General features: G+C 41.4%; 4 protein-coding genes across 7 annotated transcripts in view; 2 read left to right on the forward strand and 2 right to left on the reverse strand.

Moving 5' to 3' along the window:
* The window catches only part of rapgef2b (Rap guanine nucleotide exchange factor 2b), an 80,777-nt gene extending 79,460 nt beyond the window's left edge, over positions 1-1,317 (reverse strand). For all 3 annotated transcript variants that reach the window (XM_088431993.1, XM_088431992.1, XM_088431991.1), the window contains exon 1: positions 683-1,317. In XM_088431993.1, the coding sequence (XP_088288119.1) occupies positions 683-757 (75 nt within the window). In that variant the 5' untranslated portion in view covers positions 758-1,317. The remainder of the gene's footprint in view (positions 1-682) is intronic.
* spmip2 (sperm microtubule inner protein 2) lies at positions 941-4,557 on the forward strand. 2 transcript variants are annotated; one of them, XM_088432000.1, is made up of 5 exons: positions 941-1,038; positions 2,553-2,735; positions 3,053-3,255; positions 3,653-3,711; positions 4,278-4,557. In XM_088432000.1, the coding sequence occupies exons 2-4, from the start codon at positions 2,687-2,689 to the stop codon at positions 3,707-3,709; spliced, it is 309 nt and encodes a 102-aa protein (XP_088288126.1). In that variant the 5' UTR covers positions 941-1,038; positions 2,553-2,686; the 3' UTR covers positions 3,710-3,711; positions 4,278-4,557. The 2 variants fall into 2 exon arrangements, with proteins under 2 accessions (XP_088288126.1, XP_088288125.1); XM_088431999.1 differs by having other exon boundaries at positions 945-1,038; positions 4,274-4,557.
* Positions 4,558-4,646: 89 nt separating this feature from the next.
* On the forward strand, positions 4,647-7,557 carry ppid (peptidylprolyl isomerase D). The gene is made up of 10 exons (XM_088431997.1): positions 4,647-4,815; positions 5,207-5,347; positions 5,410-5,516; positions 5,841-6,029; positions 6,105-6,227; positions 6,484-6,590; positions 6,663-6,813; positions 6,889-6,975; positions 7,041-7,083; positions 7,170-7,557. Exons 1-10 carry the CDS (start codon positions 4,731-4,733, stop codon positions 7,256-7,258), a joined length of 1,122 nt encoding a protein of 373 aa, XP_088288123.1. The 5' UTR covers positions 4,647-4,730; the 3' UTR covers positions 7,259-7,557.
* Positions 7,346-16,862, reverse strand: etfdh (electron transfer flavoprotein dehydrogenase). The gene is made up of 13 exons (XM_088431996.1): positions 16,627-16,862; positions 14,964-15,122; positions 13,463-13,692; positions 12,287-12,368; positions 12,084-12,202; positions 11,174-11,251; positions 10,955-11,101; positions 10,540-10,680; positions 10,281-10,424; positions 9,539-9,713; positions 9,280-9,462; positions 8,995-9,216; positions 7,346-8,096 (listed from the first exon to the last, which is right to left on the reverse strand). The coding sequence occupies exons 1-13, from the start codon at positions 16,655-16,657 to the stop codon at positions 7,933-7,935; spliced, it is 1,875 nt and encodes a 624-aa protein (XP_088288122.1). The 5' UTR covers positions 16,658-16,862; the 3' UTR covers positions 7,346-7,932.
* Between the last annotated feature and the right edge of the window lie 636 nt (positions 16,863-17,498).

Raw genomic sequence — 17,498 nt, forward strand, 5'->3', positions numbered from 1 at the left:
GTTGAATGAATTACATTTTTCCAAATGCATTCTAACATAGCTAAAACTACCACACTATGAGGCAAATAACCAAAGAGCAAATTAGTCTTATCAACTGTCCACTATATTGCACACAAATTAATAGGATGTTTCTCAGGAGACCATAGAACTTGTCCTTCACGGGTGCAGGTAAGCCCTGTTTACATCCGGTGAGAAGTGGGGTACACCCTGGACTGGTCCACACACACACTTTTTTCACCTCTATGACAAATTAATCTTCATGACCCATATGTTAATGAGGGAGGAAACTGTAGAGATGATGTCATTCCCAGATTCAAACCCAGAGCCGAAAAACTGTGAGCCTTAAGTCCAAACCACTTTTTCACTTTGTTGCTTTTCCAAACTCTACTTCAGAAGCAATAGCATCAAAGTCAAGACGTAGGAAACGATAATATCCCAACAATGTTATCTAAGGATCTTGTTAGCTCAAGATTAGCATTTAGATTGCTACTATGACAACTTTTTTTGTTGTTATTGGCATGTTGCAGGTTTTGCTATGCTAAGTAGCCGCCGATTATCACCCTTGATAGTGGGATGGAAACATGCACGACCCGACGCAAACGCATAAAATGCTTTTGGGGCGTTTTAATGTGCTGATTCTATGAAAAGATAAAAAAAAAAAAAAAGAAAGAAAAGGTCAAACCTGTTGCGTCCTGTCCGCCGGGTTCATCATCACCGCCTCCCGAAAGCTGTTATCCACATAGGACGCCATTTTCATCGTCTTGCAAGTGGACGGCGAGTTTTAATCCAGTTCGAAAAATGGATTTAGATCCAAAAATGATCTCAAAAGGGAGCAAAATGATAAAGAATGGCCTCCTCTTCTTCCTTTGGGATCCGAGAGCCGCTTGGCCGTCTGCCCGAAGAAGCGAGCGGGGCTGGCGGCTTTGGGAGTGCCCAGGAGCCCCAGGCCCGCGGAGCCTGTTTCGAACCCCGTACCAGCACTCACCCCCGGCTTGGACTCCTGCCTTGTGGTCGGTGCTGGACGAATCGACAGGCGAGGTTCGCCGAACTTGTTCTCGACTCAGTTCGGCTCTCCTTTTATGTACCGTTCGCCACCGCCATTCTTCTAGTTGCGACAAAAAAAAGACAAAAAAAAGGGAGGGGGAAGTGGGATTAAAAGTCTAACCCGCGTACAGTAACGCGGTGCCCATTTTTCTATTTAGTCGCTTTCTCTATAGATGCCGAACCACTCAGGGACGAAACATGGTGATTGGCTTTCGGAGTCTCTCGGAAAAGTGAAGCGCTAGTTAGCTCCACCGCCGCTCCCACTGCGCTCATCTGTTGTGTGCCACCATGGTGACTGCATGCTGTCCGCCGCCTTAAGAGAATATAAACCCTGTGACTCGTTCCTGTATGCTTTTCGCAATAAAAAATAAATTAAGGTACACGTTTACCCCTAAAACAAAAACAAATCAAACTCACTGCAATTGTATCAAATATTAGAGCAAGTTATTTTTTTAGATCAAATGTAAGGGCACTTTCATTACGCTAAATTGGAATTTTTGCTAAATAGTATTTTACGTTGAAAAATGCCTACTAGCACTTCCTGTCTGGGCGTTTGTCTGTCGTCTTCTTTCCGCGAGCTTTACACACGTAGAAGACTGACTTGTGGTGACCGCGTACAGTTTGAGGGGAACATGTCGAGCGATTTCCGGTTGCAGATGTGATAATAATAACACTAACAAGAAATATTCATATTTTCTAACTAATAGACGTTGGTAAAATATCAAATTGAATGCTGATGTTAAAATATGGGCTGCTCAAATCAGGGCTACATTCACCTGTGTACTGAATAAAATACACAAAATGATGTCACACAATTACATATACCACCAAAAAAAGTTACAACCAATCTATTTAATAAATGTATTGCACGTAATAGCATAAAATGATCAATAAATTTGAACACTTTGTTGAAAAGACGCGAAAATCAGTTTATTGTAACTACTTGACAATTTGATCCAATTAGTTCCAAAACAGTAGATTGAGGTCCATTATTATGAACATGATAATATAACAGAAAATATTGACTTGGATCGATCTAGGTCCATATAAATGTGAAATTACCACAAAAAACTCTAACCTTGACAGTACCAATCTAAAAAAGTGACTTCGAGTCGTGACGCAACTGTTTTTATTTTGAAAGAAGCTTCCTGTCACTTCCCATTTGTGCTGCGCTCGTCTTTTTGCAAGCCTCACACAAACTAAAGGGGGTACTCATGGGCGAGTCCATATAACAAGGCAGAATAGGGGTGCGGGTCAAACCAGAAAAACAATGCTTTAGCTCTATCTAGCGGTAAACTTTGGAACCAATTTATTTGTTGTTTTTTTTCCCTATTTAATCGCGTGTTCTATGATCACTAGTAAACCACACGTCGTTTCCTTATTAATCATAAAAACGCACTTTGATGATTAAACCGGCACATTTTACGTCATATACCGTTCATCAATGATGCTACGTTTACTCATTTTGACATGAGGTCAGCCCCCCCTCCCCCGTTGTCACAAAGTAGGCCACCAGTGGTCCGGTTCCCATGACAACCGACCATGACCCATGGACACAGACAGGACCTCCCCCTCGATTACGTAATCTCCCAGCGGGTGCCAATTCTGCACCTGAGACAAACTTCGTTAGGAGGAGGACATCATGCAAAACAGTAAAGGAGCGGAAACTGGACAAAGGATTATTTTTACGGGTAATACATATCTGCCGCTGAAATTATTTTAAACCCGAATGGGTCAATGCAAAAGGGATATCGTTAAAATACTCCCAAGTTTTCTGTTTAGCTACTGTATAACATTACAGGAATATTTTAACCATGATTTCTATTCTATTTTTTGTATTTTTGAATATTATTGTTCATATTACTAATGTGCACCAATCAGAAAAGCTCTCCCATTTTGTTCTATAATTGTGTCAATAATACTGGTATTCGATTCTAAAATGTTTTTGTTGTATAATTATGCATGTATTTTTAACTCATTGATTTTTTTTCTTCCCTTGTCCGTGAAGGTCCAGACGGTATCGGCGACTACCGTCCACGGTGCAATGAGAAGTCCTATGAAGGAGAGAGCGACCTGTCTTACCTGTGGAGGGCGGGGCCACGTGCGGCCCCGCCTCTTCCCAAGCAGGCCTACGTGGGCGAGGTGGGCTGGTGCTGGCAGTACAGCTCCATGTTGAACGACAGCACGTTGCGTAGCGGCATGCAAATTAAGGTAAAAAGCATGATTAAATAAGAGGTAATTATATTTACCTTGATTGATTTTATCTGATGTTATTGTTTGTCGACATGTGCTGCTGCACCTTTAATGTTCATATATCAGTTAAAAAAAATTCTACCAAATTCTATTGTTTGTCTACAGGTGTTGCTTCACTTTTTATGTTCAAATGTCCCTGATTTGAAAATGATTTTACCAAATTTTATTGTTTGTCTACATGTGTTTCTGCACCTTTTATATTCAATTATCCATTGAATAAAATTTGTTACTGCAGCAACATCGATGCTAGTTTCATTAACCTATCTATGGCGTTTTACATTGTGTTAGCCTTATGCTAACACAACTTTTACCTATTTCAAAATAAAATATACCTTATTTTCTTCCTTTTTTTCAGAAAAGCATCATAAGAAAGGAAGTGGAGGACCAAGCCAGCCACAAGTTCCTGCAGTGATGGTAGGACAACAAAGATCTTGTGTCTATTTGGACACGGCTGTGCAGAATCACATGACCCACGCGGAGTGGCAACAGTGTTGCGTCTGTGTTGCTAGCTCATCTCATCCATAATGCAACACTACCCAGTTTGCATGCACACACACGCGCATGAGATAAGAACACTAGAGTAGAAAGCCATGTTTCCCCCTTCAGCTTGATCTCGTCCTTTTCCTGTTTTTGTTGTTTTCCGAGAGGTTGGGAGCAATAAATTAGAAGATTTTTCACAGTCGAGTAGAGCCGATAGCGAGTCAAATGCCTGCCATGATGAATATTTGTTGTCAAGTATTTTTCCCTGTGAATGCTCAAGGATTTAAAAAAAAAATTGAAAACGATGAAACCTGACAAATATGAATGTAAAATAAAAATTTCCAAATCGAATGGGAACATGCACGGAAGTGAAGAAATTAGTTTTTTATCCACATGAATAGAAAAACATAAAATAAATATACATATACATGTCCGAACAAGTGAAAGTGGTCAATTTAACAGTGAAAATCCCATCTATTTTTTTTCCTGATGCCAGAAAGAAGATGACCGCAATGCTGAAAACCCAAAACAAAATCTGACAGCAAAATGGCCATCAACCAGCAGGACCAGCAGACACCAAATTATTTCTATTACATTTTACAATAACTTATTTTCTGTTTGATTACTCTTTTCATGATTATGTTTATGAACAACTAAACTTTTTCCTTTAGCCTTGTGCATAAAAATGTAATTACTGTGAAAAATGTTGCTAGTCAGCATGACTATGGGCATTACATTTAATGAAACAAATCAACGCAAATAAAAATTATATTTTCCAACTATCATTGGCTTTTACTTTTTAATAAACATTAGCTTTTATTTTGATGGAAATCTACTGCACCAGTCGACACTTCCGGCGTGTTTCCAGCACTTTCCCCCGTGTTCCTGACACACCGGCCGGCAGCAACATAGCTAACTTAGCTTAAGCTAACGGTTGAATAAAGTGTTACAAAATGTCTCACCCGGCGCCCACCAGCAAGCCTTCCAATCCCGCAAACCCTCGCGTTTTCTTCGACGTAGACATCGGCGGAACTAGAGGCAAGGAGACCTTTTAAATTGAAATACAAATGATAGTAAACGTCGCAGTTGCTGCTAGCGTTGTTAGCTTAGCCTCGCTCGTGCTCATTGAAACGCGATTCATCTCATGAACGAGCATTCAATTTAAATAACGGCAATATTTGCTTTGAGCATTATTCAGTTTAGCGCATTTCATGCACACGTCATGTGCGTTTGAATAATTTAACACGCAATATGTAGCAATAGTATTTGTTAATGTTGTGATTATTACATTTGTAGTAAAGGATAGTTTCAAATCAGTGCTCCACCAATGCCAAACTTTGGTTCTGTTTGAAAAATGCATATCAGAGAAATTTGGCTTCTAATCGGGGACTGAATTTATTGTGATTTGTCATTATTTTTCCTCCCTCAGTGGGACGAATTGTTCTGGAACTGTTCAACGACGTCACTCCCAGAACGGCGGAGAACTTCCGAGCCCTGTGCACGGGAGAAAAGGGCCTGGGGAAATCCACAGGGAAACCTCTTCACTTTAAAGGATGCCCCTTCCATAGAAGTATGTCACATTACTCCGCATAATTGTGTTGTTTTTTTGACTGTAAAGATTCTTCTCGACAGTTATTAAGAAGTTCATGATCCAGGGAGGGGACTTTTCCAATCAGAACGGCACCGGTGGCGAGAGCATCTACGGGGAGAAGTTTGAGGATGAGAACTTTCACTACAAGGTACCAATGGGGATAACTTGTTCAGGTCGTTTTATTTGTATGTTTTTATTTTACATTTCCAGTCATCTAGGCCTCATTTACATGTCCACAGGAGCAATAATATTTTACATTTGAGATATTCAGAAGTTCACTTTAGTTTAAGGTCATGTAAAGTGCTTCCTGTGTTTTGTTGTTTGGCCCTTTCGCTCTATTTATAGATTAGATTAGAATATAGATAGATAGATAGATAGATAGATAGATAGAGAGACTTTATAAGCCCGTTTTTAAAGTCGCGCACGTTCTCATCAGCACGACCGTTTTTAAAGTCGCGCACGTTCTCATCAGCACGACCAAATGGGCCTGCTGAGCATGGCCAACGCGGGGCCCAACACGAACGGCTCGCAATTTTTCATCACCACGGTGACCACGCCGCACCTGGACGGCAAGCACGTGGTCTTCGGGCAGGTGCTCAAGGGGATGGGCGTGGTCAAAATGCTCGAGGCTATCGACACCAATGACGACACTCCCGTCAAGGTAGAAATCAAGAATCGCATTGTTGAGTTTGTTGTGAAAAGGCCGAAAAGCAGCATGTGACGTTTGTACTTTCAGCCTTGCGTGATTGCAGACTGCGGCGAGCATAAAGACGGAGACAGCTGGGGCGACGCCCCCTGCGACGGAACAGGAGACGCCCACCACGACTTTCCCGAAGACTCGGACATTGACTTCAAAGATGTACGGTTTTTTTAAAACGTTCTATAGGGAGCAGTGTAAATATATTATTTAAAAATTTAAAAACATAAATGAGCATTTCTGTGATATACATTATTGCATATATTTTATATTAAAAAATGTATGTACTAAAACAGCATTTGATCATTAAAAAGTAGATATCGCTTCTTCATATGACAATTTAATAATGACAATTTTTTTTTTTTAACGTACATAGGAGTTCTTTGCCTCAAACAAGTTTGCATTTTTTTCCCCCCAGGTGGACAAAGTTGTGTCTGTGGCTGAGGACATCAAGAATATTGGAAACAACCTTTTTAAGAGTCAAAACTGGAACGGCGCTATCAACAAATACAGCAAAGCCCTCAGGTTCGAGTCTTAACTACAAGCGCTCGCGATATCATTGTCTGCATGTCACGAACTCTACGCCTCTTTGCGCAGGTATTTGGAAGTATGCGGCGAGGCTTTGGAGGACGAGGAGTCTCCGGCCCCAAAAAAACTGGAGCCGGCCGTGCTCAGCTGCTACCTCAACACTGCAGCCTGCAAGCTTAAACTTCAACTGTGGCAGGAAGCCGCTGACAGCTGCAACGAGGTTTTGACTTTCGTCCACTAGATGGCGATATTACACCACGATTGTGCTCACTCGTGTGCCGTTTTGGCTTTGTAGGCTCTGGAGTTGGACAAAGGGAACACCAAAGCTCTTTTCCGCCGGGCCCAAGCCTGGCAGGGCCTCAAGGAGTACGGCCAAGCCATGGTAAGTCATTCGAATATTTTTAAAGCATGCTACGCGAGATGCTAATACCTCAATTTGATTTGCAGTCTGATCTGAAAACAGCTCAGGGATTAGCCCCAGAGGACAAAGGTGAGCAAAATAAACACGCCGCATTGAACGCACCGATCGAACCTAACTTGTCCTAAATATTTGTTTCCTTTTTTTTTCCGCGTCAGCCATCAGCAATGAGATGAAACGCGTGCAGCTCCAAGTGCAACAGGAGAAGGAGCGAGAAAAGAAAATCTACGCCAAAATGTTTGCCTGAATTGGTTCGACCACGTTTTTTCTTCTACACTGAACTCCGCCGCCGCCGTTTTTGTAGCAGTGTGCTTGGAACGTATCACGAGTGCAGAACAGTCAAGTAGTTTATTTCACTGATGTGGCATTCTGTACAGTACAACAAAATGTACCTGGAATAAATGTTAACTTATCAAAAACGCTTGCTGAAAGTCCATATTTGATATACGTGAAGGCCACATTATGCAAATGACATGTTCAGGCCTCACTTTTGTTTTTGGTAGTGTCACATCATAAATTAATAAAATCCAGGATCTTAAAACATGATTTGTGTTCATAGTTATTACAGTACATATATACTTCCAGTCAAAAGTTTGAACACGCTTTTGTATGTTACATAACGGCAAGCTGTATTCAGACCTTTGACTGTATAACAGCAATATGAGGCACAATTTTACTTGCAAGAGCCCCCTGATTTAGTGATGGGAAAACGAAGCCTCATGAAGCACTTGCGATACATTTGTACTCCTCTAGATGGTGCTCTTGGCTTAAAGGCAAGCGCAATGGAAATTCCCTTAATTTACACTGCATCCTTAAATCGGTGCCACGTGAGGCTTCATTTTCCCATCACTATTGAATACTCATTCAGTTGTGGTTCAAGTTTACCGTATTTTCCTCAAACGGTGAGCGGGGGCGCTCGATTTACATTCCGTTGTAGGCCGGTCCGCCTCCGCCCTCCGGGACCACCCAGTTGATGTTCTGGCTGGGGTCCTTGATATCGCACGTCTTACAGTGTACGCAGTTCTGAGCGTTGATCTGTAGCCGCATGCCGTCGCCTGACTCCACTGGGACGTACTCGTACACGCCTGACAAATGAAAGGGACGCGGAGTGCGACAAAGACATTTCAAGTCATTCTTGCCTTATTGCTTATTTCTTTGTGCACTTTTATTGTATCAGTCACGCCGCGTTAATGTACCGTCTACATATTTAATACCTCATGCATCTCTCATTTGATGTATATAGATAGCATTTTATATTATGTTCGACTCTAATGTAGCAAATATATATTACATTTAATGTAGCGCATTTAACTCTTATCAGTAATAACCATTATCAGGCCCTTCTTTACACTAACGCTTGTGAAGTGAAAACTATGGTATATGGTTTATAAAAAAGAAAAAAAAGACATCCAAATATTTAATGCATGTATTTCTTTTTCAATTGTCTCACAATTTTTCAGTCAATACTGATTGTTTGAGGGACCCTTCGTCAGTATTGACTCTGAAATTGACACGGTCACAATCTCAGCAAGATATTTATGCGCACTGAATGGGAGGATCAGCTGTAAACGCTGCAGTGTCACGTCTCCGTCCTGTCCTGGTCCTATTTTAAACTTGCTTTAAAACAACCAGCAAAATAATAATAAAAAAAAAAAAAAACACTAAAACATGTTTGGATGCATTTTTTCATCTGCGATCTATAGGTACACTTTGATATCGCATTTGATGATACGTGTGAAGCTATTTAATCACATTTCATGGGCTGCATTCTAATGTAGCACATATTGACATATGAAAGATTTGTGCACCTCTAATGCATGATAGGATCACATTTTATGGTCCGCGCAGCTAATGTACCACATTGGTATAATAATACCCAATGGTCTACACATTTCGATGTACGGACTTTGTACCTTGTTTGATGGTCTGCGCCTCTCAAATGTACCATGTAGACCACGTTTCGTGTTTGTGCACAATATTTACCCGCCGGGCAAAATCGCTGCTCCGGCCCGTCGTAGATGGCGAGGTTCCTGTCGACGGGCACGCTGTCATTCATGAGAGTCAGGTGCGCGGGCTGGTCTCCTTCGTGGTTGGTGCCGCTGAGCGCCACGGAGGACAGCAGGTCAAAGCTGATCTTCCCGTCGGGCTTGGGGTACTCGATGGGCGCGCAGTCTTTGGCCGGTTTCAGCTGGTCGGCGTCGCGGCCTGACACGTAGCGAAACGCAGATGAGGCGAGCTCGCAGGGCATCCGCGCGATTGTCGACTCACCGCAGTGTTTGAGCGTCCATGGCTCTTTGCCCCTCAGGACCCAGTAAAAGATCCCCGTGTAGACCATGCCGCCGTACAGACCGAAGTAGTTGTGGAAGGACGGGCGGATGTTCCTCACGGCGTGAAGCTCCTTCCACACCCACGACGCCTTCAGGGCCTCGGCGTACTCGGGGACGTGCAGACCTAATAGACCACAATCTCGATGGAGCAAAATCACCATATTTACACCACGTGTAATGTAACGTAGCGTAATTCATACCTGTCGTTTCTGACTCGGCGCCCTCGGCCGCCGCCACCACTCGTGGGAAAACTGCCTCTGCTGCGAGCATGCCGCTCTTCATGGCCGTGTGTGTACCTTTGATCTTTGGCACGTTCATGAAGCCGGGGCTGCAGCCGATCAGAAGGCCGCCCGGGAACGTCAGTTTAGGGACAGACTAATCCGCAAGAGAAGACACAAAAGTATGTTTGGCGTTGAAGCGGCTATTCTAGCTTTTTTTTTTTTAAATAATTCATTCAATCCCAAAGACTATACTTTTACGTTTATTTTTTTGAAGTCTATTTATACAGTAATCCCTCGCTAATTCACGCCTTGCCTATTGTGCAGATTCTTACCAGTACGTAGTACATATATTTACTTAAATCTTAAATTATTAAACCATATACAGTAACTGTACTGTTATCCCTTCCCATGCCTTTGTTGTCTCACGAAGAGCCGCGGTTATATTAGTGGCGCCCAGAAGTCTAAATAGAGTGAAGCTTGATACAATTATTTGCACTTGAAATTCCAAATGATTACAAAATTTGAGGAAGTAAAGCTCTCGGGCAAGCCTACAAGATACGTGATTGGCTCCCGGCGCAACTGTGGGAGTTGAGTACTAGAGTAATTGCTTGTGGCACTTAATTTATTGATTATTTGAATTTTGTTTGTGTGCCAATGCTATCTTATGAGGTCCATTTGAGGATTCTTGCCCGCTAAGTTCCTTTCATGTGTCATAGCTTACCTGGAAGCCGCCCTCATTTAGGGCGCGGGCTCCGTACGCGATCCTTTGACCTCCCTCCAGTGTGGGGGCGACGAAGGGGTGATGCTTCCACCGCTGGAACTCTCTGAAGGGGCTCAGGTAAGGGTTGGAGTAGTCCAGACCAATCTGCACTCATCCAACAACAACTTTTCCATCTACTGTAAAAACTTTTCGTGTGATGTTCTTCTCATGTCTAATATGAAATCTTGGACAAAACTATATTGCAAAAACCACAACTCACTACAAAGCCCAGAGCCACCAGAGGCTCTCCTTCGTTGAGGTGGTACAAGAAGGAACCGCCGTATGTGTTTCTGTTGAGAGGCCAGCCCACCGAATGCTCCACTCGGCCGGGACGCCACTTCTTCTCGTCAATGGTCCAAACCTAAAACATTGGGCAAAGGTCGACTTCATTTGAAGATGGTCAAAATGCATGAAAGGCACTGGTGTGAAGAGACATTTCTTATCAGCCATGTTGGGTTGCACTCTATTTTGTTGATCTTGTGTAAGGGCAAGCAACAGGTGCACTAAACTAGCTAGCTACTGTAGCTAGCTAGCTGAGATACACAGCGAACCAGCTAGCTAGCTAGCTAAGTCTGCTAAGCTTCCCACTGACTCGCACTGAATGCACGATTGAACCAAATGACAGACTCTTTTACCTCCTTGAGGCCGATGGCGTACGTTTGCGGCTGGCAGTTTTCACGCAGGTTGAAGCGCTTATAGAGCTGCTTGGCGAGATGGCCGTGACATCCTTCACCGAACAAGGTCACCTTTGCGTGGAGCTCCATCCCTCGCTCAAAAATATCCTGAACACGCATGAATATGAACCGCAGTACTGTACAAACCAAATGAAAACACGAGGTACGCTTCTGCGGTACCTTTGGCGAGCCGTCTTTGGCGATGCCGACGTCGTTGGTGGCGATTCCTTTGACGCTTCCGTCTTCGTGGAACAAAACCTACATCGCCATACACAAAGTAAATTAGAATACTAGACACAAAATAAATTGAATTATGCATTACGCAACAAAGTACCATATTTTCCGCACTATTAGGCGCACCGGATTATAAGGCGCACCCTCAATTAATGACACATTTGAATTTTTTTCCATATATAAGGCACACCGGATTATAAGGCGCACCCTCAATTAATGACATATTTTAAAACTTTTTCCAATCACAATATAGTAATACTTAAAGTAATAACAATAATAACTCAAATAATAACTCTAAACTCTCAAAAGGAGCGACCTTGTTCAACTGTAAACACACAAAAGAAACAGGTAAAGCTTAATTTATCACTTCATTCCCCATCTACAAATCCCAATCTCAATATTGATCCATATATAAGGCGCACCTGATTATAAAGCGCACCATCAGCTTTTTCAAAAAATGAAGGCTTTTAGGTGCGCCTTATAGTGCGGAAATACGGTATCTATTTTAGCTATCTCAGGGTGCAGCCATTATGCCACTTTCTTTTGTTTTCAAATGACATCACAGTTGCTCAGGAAATCATTACAGGATTTCAAATGATCAGTTTTCAAAAAATTACAATATATTTTAAATCATGGTTTAAAGTAAGAGCGAGGGTTTCAAAACAGAGGCGTTGTTTAAAATAAGGTTTTTAAATATTTAAAATCACATTGGCATGGATAAAATGAGCACAACATTGTGGGATATCATTATTTTCCACAACTGGTGTTTTTTAATGTATCAAATAATTAACTGCGTCCAGGTTTTGTTGAATTTGAATTCAAAGCATCAAGTGATAACGGCGGTATCGATCGTGACCTCGGAAGCGGCGTAGCCGGGATACAGCTCCACTCCGAGCTCCTCCGCCTGCTCTCCCAGCCAGCGCACAAAGTTGCCCAGACGCACGATGTAGTTGCCGTGGTTTCTCATGGGCAGACCTGTCACACGCCAATCCAATTACGCTTTCACTTTCACCTTTTTTAAGCGTACGTCGCAAATGTCACAAATTTGATGAACCGTACCTGGCAACATGGGAACGGGGATCCTGTGTTTCTCTGTCAAAATGCTGAAGACGTCCTCCGTCACCGGCGTGTTGAGAGGAGCCTGAGGAACGAGACAGCCAGGACATTAGAGGGGAGGAAACACGCTGACATTTATCTGAAGATGATGATGATGATGATCGTACGGGAGAACAGGCACAGCTCCGGGTCAACTGACAGGTGTTGAAATATTCGACGGAGCGCAATTGAATTCTCGGAATGGATTGAACTCAAGGCGCGCTACGAAAAGACTCGGAAAGAATGCGGATTTTCGCGGTTGAAAATGTAAAAACGATGCGATAACATAAAACCGTACATATTTTTGCACAGTTTTTCGACGAAAAAAAGGCATGATCGTATGTTATGAAACAAGCATTAGTGTTTCAAAGTCGAGTTTCGAGTTAGTTTTAAAGATGGGGTGGGGTTCCATAAATGAGGGTCAGGGTTTCAAGTCAAGATGCTAAAGCGGGGGTTTTAACAGTGGGTAGGGTTTCAAGACAGGGTGGGGCAGGGGTGTCCAAACCTTTGGTTTGGGGGCCATGTACTGAAAAATGGAAGGATGCAAGATGAATAATTTATTAAACCCATTTTAAAATCTATTACATATTTTATTTTCAAATGAATGTGTTACACTACTACAGAACAGCTTTTTATCAAAAGTTAAGGCTTCAATCCAGGGTGTTAAACTAGGGTCAGAGTTGTAAAGAAGGGTTTCAAGTTAAGGTCAAACTAGGTCATTAAACCAGATTGTTAAAAAAGGGTGTTGAAATTGGAGTTTCAAATTAAAGTAGGGTGTTTAGCCTGTATATCAAACAAGGGTTAGAATTTTCAAGTAGAGATTATTTCAAGTCAGGACCATGGTACCAAAGTAGTACGTTCAGCCAAGATGTCAAAAAAGGGTTTTTGAAAGCAGGGTTTCAAAACAAAGTCGGGTTTCAAGACAGCGTGTCAATCAAGGGTTATGGTTTCAAAGTTTCAAGTCATGGTATAAAAATAAAGCGTGAAGCCAAGATATCAAAATAGGCGTTCGAACCAGAGTAAGGTTTCAAGCCGGTGAGACAAAGTAAAGTTAGGGTTTCAAGCTGGGGTCATGGTAAGAAAGTAGCGTTCAAGCCGAAGAAGCCAGCGTATCAACGAGGGTTAAGGTTTGATGCTCACCCCTCGCTCTTTCCAGTCGGGGAACAGTTCTTGGAGGGCGCTGGGCTCCAGGCAGGCCCCCGACAGCGTGTGCGCCCCCATCTGAGACGCCTTCTCCACCAGGCACACGCGGACCTCCTTCTCCTGCTCGTTAGCCAGCTGCTTGAGGCGGATGGCGGCCGCCAGGCCGGCGGGCCCGCCGCCGACAATCACCACGTCCGCCTCGTCGGCGAAGCGCTCCATTTCCACGCCTGAGGATGACCCGCTGCGCGTCACTGACAGCTTTTTTTTTTTTTTGGCCCAATGACTGGCAGCTCATTAAATCTACTTGCCCACAGGCTTGTCTTCAATATTACAATCGCACCGCGGACTGTCTCACTGGGTTCAACCGGAATCTCTCAATCCAACTACATATTTACAGTACATACTTGTGCTTTGTCTCTTATGTGTTTTTTATACCCTGTTTTTTAGTCTCGACTTGGTACTGATTTTTTTTTTTACGGCATCCATGTGGACAGCAAAGTAAGAATTTAATTGTGCGGAAAAACCTATTTCTACACTCTGCACTTGACGGTTTGAATTTTGAATCTTAAAATAAAAGTCTCACAAAGGTCCATCCCCATTGTACAAATCATGTTAGGAAAATTGGAAAATGCAGCGGTGCCTCAAAATATGAGTTTAACTCCATCGATAAGAACATTTGTAACTCAAAAATCTCAGAAATATTTTCCCAATCAAAACCAATGGAAAAGGCTTTGTTTTTGCTATGTGACGTGTAATTGCAAAAAAATAAGGATTAGCATCATTTTCTTTCAGGCACTTTTTGATACACTTGGTCATTTCTTTCAGATTTAGACTAACCTGTAACCTGTATAAACACTGTAAAAAGTAGTTAACGGTTTTTGAAAATTAATTTACATTGCAGGTAAGGTACTTATCCAACTGTAATCGATAATAATCTTCTTTAGAGTTAGCTCAGTGAGTGGGGAGGCACAAAAGGTTTCCTCTTTCCTGGGAGGGGGCTTTACAAAAAAAAAAAAACTGAGAAGCACTGCTTTAAAGTGAGACTTATGAAAATGAAGTCAGACTTCTGACAAATGGCAGAATTAACTTTATTGCCTTCTTATTGATTTTAAAGTCAGAATTCTGTGAATAGAGATTCTGTAAATCTCACTTAAAGGGACAGTGTGTAAGATTTACGGTGTAAATCTTACTTCATGACCTTCATGACTTTAACTGAGAATGTTAAAAATAGTCGCAATTCTGACTACTCCCATTTATCTCAGAAGAAAGTCAGAATAAATCAAATCTATTCATAGTATCAGTACTTGGTATCAGTCACTACTCAACAGTTGAGTAGTTGTACAAATATCAGACCAGAAAAAGTGGTATAGAACATCCCTAGTCGACACTAAATAAATAAATAAAATGCACATACTTAAGAAAATAAAGCCTGATAATCTCAGGGGCAGAAAATTGCACACACTTCTCGTTGGATCCAAACCCATTACGGTCAACTGACCTTCCCATCTTGGATCTTTGTCCCGGGGGTGCACGGTGTAGTGTGTTGTGATGCGAGGCGCGGACGTGGAGGAGCAGCTTCGTCTGTGTAAGGACGAGTACAGCTGAGGTGACGTGTGCTCCACTTGGACCGTCTTCAACGCCCTGATGCACCTGTGGGCTGCAGGAGCAGGACAACGGTCAGGAGCACTTCCAGTTCATTGCAAATTGAACCAGGCCTCGACATTTTCGGTCTCGCAATGTCCTCCGAGGGGAATGTGTTAAAAACGTTCCGCGTTTGAAGCCAGGTCTGAGCAAATAATCGTCTTCAAACATCATCTAAAAACAATCCACCAAATGGAGAATATTTGCTGATTATTTTAACTTTTTACCTTTTATGTAATTAACTAATTACAATGGTTGTAAACAAGCAACACAGTTGTCATTATTTTTAACACATACTGTACATGTATAATAACATAAGCCTTTAGCCTTGAATATGTGTCATGAAATGTGTTGAGGAGCTCATTCTCCGTCTTTCAAAACAAAGAAAATATTTATTTTACAAGTAATGATTAGGTAAGCAATAAAAAGAAATTGTGTAAACAACTGAGCTGGATTTCACTACTGTACACACCACCTTAAGTCACGGTTTGTTCAAGAACAAAAACTATATTTACAACATAAATAGTGCAACATAAATAAAGCATAAATGTGTTAAATAAGACACACATTCAAGTACTAGTACCACAAACATATATGACAAGCATTAATGTTACCTGATTAGCCTTGAATAGTGAAATTCAGCATCTAACCTACTCCTATTGAAACGCAATGTGAGTCAAAAGTGCTATTGTAGTCATCAGAATTAATAAAATTAGCCAGGCGATTAATCTGTATTTTTTTTCTTGCCAAAAATCGGCGTCAGCCTTAAGAAAAATCTCAATTAGTCGGGTCTCAATTATAACACATATATAGAACACAAAAATAAACGTTAACTTCTCACGGGTGATAATATTAATTGAGCTTCATGTGGGTTAAGCATTCAATTATGAAGGCAATAACACAATATGAAGACTTTAAATAAGTTCACTGCATTATAAAATAGATAACTAACAAATACAGACAAAAAAGGGGTATTTGACTACCTTAAAATTTAGAGGAAAGAGTCCACTGCCTTGATTTAAACAGCAGTAACTTGCAATTTATTAGACAATAAAAGTTAAGAATTGCACAAATGCGACTTACTATCTTTAGATAGCATGACCCCCAATCGCAATTGCATGCATAACTGCAGGTGCCACACTGGAAAACAACAACTTTGCATTGGCGTATTAAGATTAATTTTACGTTTTAAATCAGACAAACGCCAGACAACATGCAATATATATAAATGGCTATATTAGCACATTTCAATGTGGAAAAGTGCTGTGAAAATGTAAGCAGATGCTAGCAAAAGTGCCCACTATTCCCAATGAACTTTGCCCTACATTTTAGCTTGTGCTAAAATAGAAGCTAACGCTAAAATGTACTGCAACATTTGTTTCGTGAATACGGTCACAACGCAAAATAAAGGTTATAAATTGCTGCGTGTTGATACACCAGTTTAAGCATCTAAAACGTTTAACGAACATGTTTCGGTGCATTAGCAACACAATCGTAAAGTTGCTGCTAGCATGTCGTACCTTTACTCGAGTATCTGCTAGCTGGAAACATGTCGTCACAGCTGCTCACTTCCTGCTAACGATTCTTTTCCGTGGACACGAGAAGCCTCAAGCGGTTTGTTGTCCTGTCCTGGCCGATAATTAGGTTATGCAAGCGGGTAATGTCGACACAATATAACCTTCGAGAAGACGAATCTCATAATAGTGCCATTGCAGAGGAGAGGGCTGCACAACTTGAATGTACTGCGCAGGCGCAGTGTTGACAACGTTACCAAACAGTGCCGTGACGTGTTCAAGGTACTTTATTTAATGTCGAAGGAAATACATTTTTTTATCCCTGTTGGAGAAAATAATATAAACTGAGCAAAATAATCATTTTTTTCAATACAAAAAAATCTCACTGTCCTAGTCCCAACCACATAAGTATTTCACTGTGTGGTATTACTATGTATATGACAATAAAACTCGTGAATTTTAAATACATTTTGGCAGTGCATTGGATGTAACTTCGTCAGCATGTTCCCAAATTAATACCTCGAAATTAGGTAAGATGTTTTGATACTGTATAATACTTATTTTAAAAAGCGTTAGCTTTCAACGCTTTTCGAGGGGTCAAAAATAATTCGCCGTAAAAAATCTATTTTTTCTCAGAGGAGCACAAACGTACCTGGCGTGACGTAAACCCTCGAAGAATACGTCAGAATTTTTTTTAGAAATTAAAAAAAATAAAAAATAAAAGTACTGTATTTAACAACAAACAAGGTTCAGGAAATATCATTATTATTACATAAATTTTATCCAGCTTAAAGATATATAAAAATATATAGATATGAAATGTAGTTTTTCTCATGAACCCCCAGAAAATGTAGTTCATTTATTTTGGCATTGTCCAC

This window comes from Hippichthys cyanospilos, chromosome 13 (assembly GCF_059441005.1).
Source record: "Hippichthys cyanospilos isolate Australia breed blue-spotted pipefish chromosome 13, RoL_Hcya_1.0, whole genome shotgun sequence".
Lineage (NCBI taxonomy): Eukaryota > Metazoa > Chordata > Actinopteri > Syngnathiformes > Syngnathidae > Hippichthys > Hippichthys cyanospilos.

Bases quoted from the DNA above. Each gene is read 5' to 3' on its own strand.
- spmip2 (XM_088432000.1), top strand. From the start codon at position 2,687: ATGCAAAACAGTAAAGGAGCGGAAACTGGACAAAGGATTATTTTTACG. The intron at 2,736-3,052 runs GTAATACATATC...TTGTCCGTGAAG, and splicing joins ACAAAGGATTATTTTTACGG to GTCCAGACGGTATCGGCGAC. The intron at 3,256-3,652 runs GTAAAAAGCATG...CCTTTTTTTCAG, and splicing joins GTAGCGGCATGCAAATTAAG to AAAAGCATCATAAGAAAGGA.
- ppid (XM_088431997.1), top strand. From the start codon at position 4,731: ATGTCTCACCCGGCGCCCACCAGCAAGCCTTCCAATCCCGCAAACCCT. The intron at 5,517-5,840 runs GTACCAATGGGG...CGTTCTCATCAG, and splicing joins ATGAGAACTTTCACTACAAG to CACGACCAAATGGGCCTGCT. The intron at 6,030-6,104 runs GTAGAAATCAAG...TTGTACTTTCAG, and splicing joins ATGACGACACTCCCGTCAAG to CCTTGCGTGATTGCAGACTG.
- etfdh (XM_088431996.1), bottom strand. From the start codon at position 16,657: ATGTTTCCAGCTAGCAGATACTCGAGTAAAG. The intron at 11,102-11,173 runs GTACCGCAGAAG...ATGCGTGTTCAG, and splicing joins CCAAAGACGGCTCGCCAAAG to GATATTTTTGAGCGAGGGAT. The intron at 10,425-10,539 runs GTGAGTTGTGGT...GGATGAGTGCAG, and splicing joins TGGTGGCTCTGGGCTTTGTA to ATTGGTCTGGACTACTCCAA.